The following is a 7,900-nucleotide window of genomic DNA, read 5'->3' as shown; positions in this document are numbered from 1 at the left end:
AAAGTGGAGAATAGTTCAATTTGATTTTAGAAGCTTTATTGCATGCTTGGAGTGCATTAAGAAAGTCAGATGTGGTTTTGTTTGTAAAATATCAGGAGAAGCAGAAAGTGCTAACATTGTCCACAGCCCAGTGATGCTAAGGAAAACTCTCCGGCATGGCTGTCAGAGCAAACACAGAGGGTTGGCTGTACATGCCTCTGGAGAGGAGGAGGAGGAGGAAGAGGATGAGGAGAAGGAGGAAGAGGATGAGGAGGAGGAGGACAGGATGAGGACAAAGAGGAGGAGGAGCAAGAGGAGGAGGAAGGCACTGGCCAGGAATGGGTTGAGTGCACCTTTCCATGACTAGCTTTAAAAAATGTTCTCTCTCCCAGGACCATTTTCCTCCTGGAAAATGAAGCTGGTGATTTATTGGTCCCCACTTTCCAGTTCTAAGTAAATAAAGAAGGTCGAAACACCATTTTCAAAGTAGACCAGTTATAGGGATAAAGTAAAATAAGCCTGTTTTCATGGCTTTGCGTGTCTTTATAAATCAGTGCGTAAAGCCAGGCCCACAAACCCCACTCCCCAGAGCTTTTTGTTTTTTGCTAGATTGGAGGATTAGCTAGGCTTGTTGCCTTCACAGAAAAGCTGGTTTTGTTAGCAGCTATTTAAATGTGGTGGTGATGGGTCAGTTCGAAGCACTAAGAAGTTAGAAGCCTTGGGTATAGCATCTTTGTAAGCTTTTGATTTCTTTCAGGAACTGTAGATTCCTCATGCCATCCCACCTGTAAGTAAAGGAGAGTTGTTATAGGATCACGGACTCTGAGGCTGGAAGGAGTTGTAGCAGCGATATCATTTTGGGACCGCTGGTGTCTACCGTGTTGTGCCATTACAGACATCAATAATCAATTGTGGAACGTGCTGCAGCTAACATGGCAGTGGTTCTGCCACTCAGTATCGTGATCAAACTTGTTTGTTTTCTTGTATTCATTCTTAAACCCAGGCCAAGAGATGGTAAACAAACTGTCAAAGGTATCAGGGAGCTTAGTCACAAGGTCAGGACTGAAACTTGGTTGTCTAGAGTAACACTCTTTATAGTGCTGTGCTGCCTGTGACCTCTGGACTGCTAGTGACGTTAACAGGTGGGGCTAGATACGTGTTTGGGAATGATTGGCTATACTTATAGGTCAATCCAACCCTCAAAATCTAGGCTCATTCCTTGAACAGGAATTAGTGAACATGTAGATGTGCTGAGAAAGATATGGGAGAGGAGTATTTTATTTTATGTGTTCAGGGGTTTAGCCTGCATGTTTGTCTGTGAACCAAGTATGTGTAGTGCTTTTGGAGACCAGAAGAGAGTGTCACATCCCTATCCTTGGAACTTGAGTTACAGATGGTTGTGAGCTGTTTTGTGGGTGCTGGGAATCAAACTCTGGTTTTCTGGAAGAGCAGCCAGTGATGTAGCCACTGAGCCAGCTTTCCAGCACCAAGGAACAGGCAAGCCTAGGTCTCTCTCTCTCTCTCTTTCTCTCTGTCCCTCCTTCCCTCCCCTCCTTCTCTCCCTCCCTTCTCCCCTCCCTCCCTCCTTCTTTTCTTCCTTTCTTTTTTTGAAATAATATCTTGTTTGTAGCCTGGCCACCTTGGTACTGTATAGACCAGGTTGGTCTTGTACACACATTAATCCTATTGCCAGCTTCCCAAGTGCTAGAATTTTAAGAGTGTTCCACCACACTGGCTTTACTTATTACTGTTTCTAAACCTTCTTTACAAGTTGTAGAATAACTAGGGTGGAGCTGGGAATATAAAGTGACAAATTCTTACCTTAAAAGAAGAATAACTTGGCAGTCAAGAGAAAATTGATGGCAACACTCTTGGCAAACAGCAACCGTAGTCCCAGCACTGTGAGGGACACCATATTTACCTTCTTGGTGTGAACTATGAGCAAATAAAAAAAGTAAAGACAGTGGCTTCAGGAAAGACAAATTTTCTTTCTCCAGTGTCAACAGCTGTCACCGGTTTGCTCCAAATCACCATGGTTCTTCCTGGCCTACATACCCTGGTAATGTCCCAAACAGCATTCAGAGCCCTCAGGCTCCTGTGTCCACCCAGACAGGCCACTTTGGGAAACAATGGCTCATGGCATGGCAAATTCTGTTGGTATGGAGGCCAAGGGAATCAGTTGGGCACAGTACGGTTTTTGTTTTCCTTTGAATTTGATGCTTTTAGGTTCCCGGTGACAAGGAACAGAATTTGTCTTAACCACTTGATTTGAACTAACCTGTTGGTCCATGGCAAGTCTCTGAAGTTTGCATGGTATTTTCAGGTTCTGATGAAACAGACGCTGGAAGAAACGGTCAAGATTTTGTTAGCAACCAAGAAGCCGAAGGAGGAGACTTTAGGTGGGTAAACTGAGGACAAGAGGGCCATACAGCTGTTTATACAGCTTGGCACATTTCGGCGTCATTAGGATGGCATCATCACGCTCTCTCCTTTGTAGGCATAACAAGGACTTTTAATCCTGTGATGAGCAGCTGCCCTTGTCTGGGCTTCCTGCTGGATTAAACGATACTCTTGGTGCCAGAAATTTTTATGAAAAAGACAGTGGTGAAGATGAGGAGTAGGGATTAAAGAAGAGGAGGGATGCAGAACATTTCCTTCTTAGCCAGCGATGAGCACTTATCTATCATCTATCTATCTATCTATCTATCTATCTATCTATCTATCTATCTATCCATCCATCCATCCATCTATCTATCTATCTATCTATCTATCTATCTATCTATCTATCTATCTATCTTTGCCAGTGTGGTGCTAAATCAAAACTAACTCACTCAAGTTCACAATACTCACTTCCCTTTCCTCTGGCTCTCCTGTCTTAGCGCCTTCAAGCTAGATACTTACCGGGAGACTCTGTATACGGTTCAAAGTCAGTTTTGCTGTTGTCAAAGTCAGTTGAGTGCACAGTTTCGCTGTTGTGCTCAACAGAACACGTCACTGAATTTGAATCTCCATATTGACCAAGCTTGACGGCACTGTACTTCCCACTGGGGGAGATGACGATGGCGGGGTCGAATTCTGCTATCTTCTCGGATGACCTGAGGCTTATAGTCACGTCCTTGGGGTAAAAATCCTTCACCAGACAAGCAACATTCGTTCCATTTTTCATAATGAAAACAGATGGTTTGGAAGGAGGCTGAATTCCTGAAAATATAATTCATTGAGATGATCGGTTACAGCCTTGCAGGAATTGAACAGGTGTTGGCGAGAATCTAGAACATACTGTATCTTGTTAGTGGTGTTCCTTGACAGCATTTCATGGAAATGTGGGCAAGCAGAGAAGAAAGAAGGGGCAGTTGGTTTGAATTCTAATAAGGAGCTGAAATGAGATGGAGTTGGAAGAGAGATGGGGTATAACAACTCTAGAGAAGTTTCTAGAATTAAGGGTTCAGTACAGGCCATACATCACTTATCCCAGCAGGGAGGCAGAGGAAGAAAGCTCAGGAGTTCTAGGTTATCCTGGAGTAGCAGCCCAGCCTAGGCTACATGATACTCTGTCTCAAACCAAACCAAACTAAATAAAAATCAAAACCAGCCCCCTCCCCTAAAGGCTGGGTGTATGTGGCTCAGTTGGTGAAATTCCTGCTCTGCAAGCACAAGGACCTGAGTTTGATTCCCAGAACTCACGTAAAGTGCTGTGCGTGGTGGTGTATGCTTGTGATCTCAGCACTGGGGAGGCAGAGACAGGAGATCCTTGGGCCTTGCTGCTTAGCCAGTTTAGCCTGATTGGTGAACTCCAAGCCAATGAGAGACTCTGTCTCATATGAGGTAGATAAAATTTCTGATGCTAATACTCAGTTTTGTCCTTTGGCTTCCATGTGCTCATGTATGGATGCACCTGCACACACACACACACACACACACACACACACACACACACACACACACATACACACATGTACCTAGACACACACACACGTACCTAGACACACACACACACACACACACACACACACACACAAATAAATAAAGTTTTGGATAAACTGGGTTTTAATTGTCTATGATTTGTTAACTAGTGGGCAATTTGGTCAAGGTGAATATCTATATGTACCACTTGGTTAATTTTAAATATTTAAGCCCTTAGAGAGTGTTATGGGAGGTGCTCACATTTTGCATTACATTAATTAATAGCACTATGTTAATTAAAAACACAGACTTCTAAAGAGGTCTGCATAATCAGTTCAGATGTGGAGGATGGCAGAGCTGACATTACTGCAGGGTGTTTCCCCTGTTCTGTAGACTGGAAGAGATCCCACTGAAAGCAAATGGTAGATTTATCTCCATTTGGGTAGACACTGGCTCTTTTTGAAAGGCCTAGCTATTGTACAAATTGATTTATGATTTACATGTTTGTTTTTGTTTATTCATGTTTGTTTGAGATAGTCTACACACACACACACACACACACACACACACACACACACACACACACACACGCACATCCCAGGCTATATTTAACTATTGATCCTTTTGCCTCAGCCTCCTACACGCTAAGATTACAGATATTTGCTACCTTCTTTGAGTAATTTCTTTTGAGACAGGGTCTCAGGCATCCCAGACTGGCTTTGAATTTGCTACATAGTCAAGGATGACCGTGAACATGTGATTCATCTGTTTCCATCTCCTCAGAGCTAGGAATTATAGGCATACCGTCACAGGATAGCAACTAGCTCTCTCAGAAAGCACGTGCAGACATAAAACCAGCCAAGCCCGCTTTTTGTTGTGTTCTAAAAGGGGCTATGGGATGGATGCTGGTCCTGGAGTTGGATCCTCTCCGCTTCCTCCTCTCATACCTTGCTTCAAAAATAACCTACCGCTTATCTAGGTATGCACTCCTTTTCCCTCCTTAAAACTGGAAGTCTTGATGCTTTGAGAAAGAAAAGATAGTAAGGATTCTCACAGCTACCTGATTGTTGCTCCAGAATTATTATGAATTTTGTGTCCACTGAGACTTTATTATCTTCAAATAACTGCTGAAGAAAGAGCCTTGTTATTGCATACAATAAAGAATGACAACTGACCTGTGAACAGGCTTCTAATCATGTTTCATTTCTGGCTTTCAACAATAATTTCTCCTGCGAACACGGTCCTTGGTATTTTGTAATAAAGAACTGGGGTTGCTGGTATCAGATGAAGGCTGTGTTAAGTTACTATGTCCTTTCATCTCTTATGAGTTATGACGTCTTACTAAACAGAAAGTCTTGGTAATGCACATGCAAGTAGGAAAGAATTGGCTTTTCTAATGCTCTGCCCAGAGCGTGGGATTGAGCTTTAGCTATGGGGTCCATGGTAGTAAAACTATAACCAAACCTCTTGGTCAGAAGTGGCTAAGGGAGTGACTGTTAGCGAGAAGGCGTCTCTAACTGGATCAGGGTAGGTCAGGAATGTCCCAAGAGAACGAGCTGCCCAGAGAAGACTCCCTTGTGAAGACATCACAACTCTACATTTCCTTTCTCCACCAGGGAGCTCAAATGAAAGATTGGGATCTGTTCTGGCACTCAGGGCAGGAGAGTAATTCCTAAGATTCTGACTGTTTTGGCTTAGGTCTAAGACAAGATTCCTTCCCCCAACCCAAGGGTTTCTTAGAATTCTTTGCTCTCAACCCTTGTGAGAAAGCCTTTGCTCTTTTGTTTTCTTACACACTGAAGTCACCAACAGCAAAGCTGATAACCTCAGCATTAACGGCTGGAAACCACAGGTCTTCACTACCTGCCTCTCCTTCCAGAAGTGTGGTATTTCGTGTTCCTTATCCTGTTTGTGGCTTGAGACGTATTGTGGTTGATTTTTCAAGAGAAATTTGTTCAATTAAAAAACATACCCAAAACAAAACACAAACAAACCCAAACCAGCCAAAGCTAACACGAGAGCCCACCCTGTCAGTTACCCAAGAGTATAAATCTGGTCTGAGTAAGCTGGACAGCGAAGGCTGCCTTGAATTTTTATACTTATGGCTGACTTCACGTTCTCAGTGCCCCCTCCTGAGTGCGCGCTGCTGGGCCTGCCTGTTTGCATGGCTTTAAAAATCCAACCTCATCAAGAAGTTATCAACAATCACTTTGAATAACAAGTATTAAAAAAAAAAAAAAACAAGTATTATAATACAGCCAACCAGATGGATGTTTGAAGAGGCTCATGCACGCACATGCTGAGCTCTGAAGTTTTAGTCAGGGTTTCACAATGAACCCAGTGCGTTGATTTAGTGTAATGCTTTCTCAGTCTCTCTCCCTAAGGTAAGATCCATATATTTAAAACAAAAGAAACTAAAGTTTATTTAATCAGTTCACTGGCATCTGATTGGCATGGTAGCTATCGAAAGCAACTATCTGGTTTGAGTTGAACCTTTCTTTTTAAATATGTAGAATTTACTCTATGTAGTTGTCATATGGAACTTAGTCTATTTTGTATTTGACTTAAACAAATATTTGAAGATAAGATTTAAGTGAAAAATTCCTTGTTTATCTTTTGAGAGCAGTCTCTTCTTATTCCATGAATATAAGTATATTTTAACACTTTTTTCAAGTGTATTTACTCAGACAATACCATTTTTGTTTTCAGACATCCTCCTCTTATGAACACTCATACAACGCTAAAATTACATGCTGGCAAACAACACAAAGAGAAGAGAACATCCTTTCTAAATACCCTTTATGACTTACAGACTTAGATATTATCCATTGTAGAACCGCACAGAGCAACCTACCGGCTCTCTAAGAACTGTGGCATCTGCAACAAATGTCACTCGGAATTTTAAGGCTCTCTGCCAGTATGGGATTCCACTTAAGCCCTAAAGTTTGTTCTGCCTGCTAGCTCTGACCTGGCCACCACCTGCTGTGGGGTATTTGTGCTCTGTAAGGAGGCATGCAGAGCAGTCAGCTTAGCCAAAGTTATCTGCAGGAAGCTAGCAATTTCCTGGGGCGTCTGAGCCCAAGCACTCCCGTGGCCTACCTCCCTTTTCTACAAGTGATACATTAATGTAATAAAAAAAAAAAAAAAAAAAGATATTTCTTCACGTTTTCTAGGCTGATCTGAAGACTTAAGAGATAAATGAGAATTAGAGTTTTAGATTCTTATTTAAAAATAAAAGTAGTTCTAGAAGCATGTTAGCAATTCAGTGTCTCTACCTTGGCTCTCTTCCTTCTTCCCCAGTCTATCTCTGAGATGTAAGTGAACCTACCAGCTATAATTTGTAATATTAGGTGGATGCTAGCTCTAGCCTCAGGACTCAAATTACCCATAGAAATATGAAAAAAAATCAACTTACGAGGCTCCACGAAGAGCTCTATGCCAGTTCCAAAAAACATCTGTCGGGTGTCCCAGGAGCACGTTATAATCTTGCTTTACAGATAACCAGGCTGAGACTAGCCCTTGGCCTGGGCTTGAACAGCTGTGTCTTGCCTCCCAACCTGCATCTTAGCCTATAGAGCCTACAGTTCGGAGAACTGCAAAGCTGCCCTTGATGAGACAGGAGGCCGAGGGTACAGAACGTCCTTTCCTTTTGAAGCTAATAGAAGCTGAATGTTTGGATAGGAAAGCGAGCACAAAGTCTCCATCTAAAAAAGGGCGTTGGGGCAGGACTGAAGCAAGGCAAGAGAGGGCGACAGACAGACAGACAGACAGAATGCTGACTTCAAGATGCAGCATTTAACTCCCAATTTATTGAGAAGGCTTTATAAGAAAAACAGAACAGCTGGATACTGAGATAGAGGACTAGGTTTCTTACCCTGACCGAAAGGCAAGGGGAGGAGGCCTTAGAAACTCTGATTTCTTACACTCCGGTTCCCTTCTTTTGAACCACAAATGATATGTCTTGATTTGAGTTCTATTTCCTCCCTGTTACTCAGAGTGAGCTCCATGGTAGCAACAA

At 42.6% G+C, this 7,900-nt stretch overlaps 1 gene segment (V, D, J or C); it reads right to left on the bottom strand.

Moving 5' to 3' along the window:
- Window positions 1-522: 522 nt before the first annotated feature.
- Window positions 523-7,507, bottom strand: LOC127186276 (T cell receptor delta constant-like). The segment is given in 5 exon segments: window positions 523-764; window positions 1,801-1,914; window positions 2,258-2,320; window positions 2,881-3,180; window positions 7,298-7,507. Coding segments are annotated over 4 exon segments (516 nt in total).
- Window positions 7,508-7,900: the final 393 nt, after the last annotated feature.

Source organism: Acomys russatus, unplaced genomic scaffold, assembly GCF_903995435.1.
Source record: "Acomys russatus unplaced genomic scaffold, mAcoRus1.1, whole genome shotgun sequence".
Lineage (NCBI taxonomy): Eukaryota > Metazoa > Chordata > Mammalia > Rodentia > Muridae > Acomys > Acomys russatus.
Note: the sequence above shows the minus strand (reverse complement) of the source record. Positions and strands in the feature narration are given on the sequence as shown.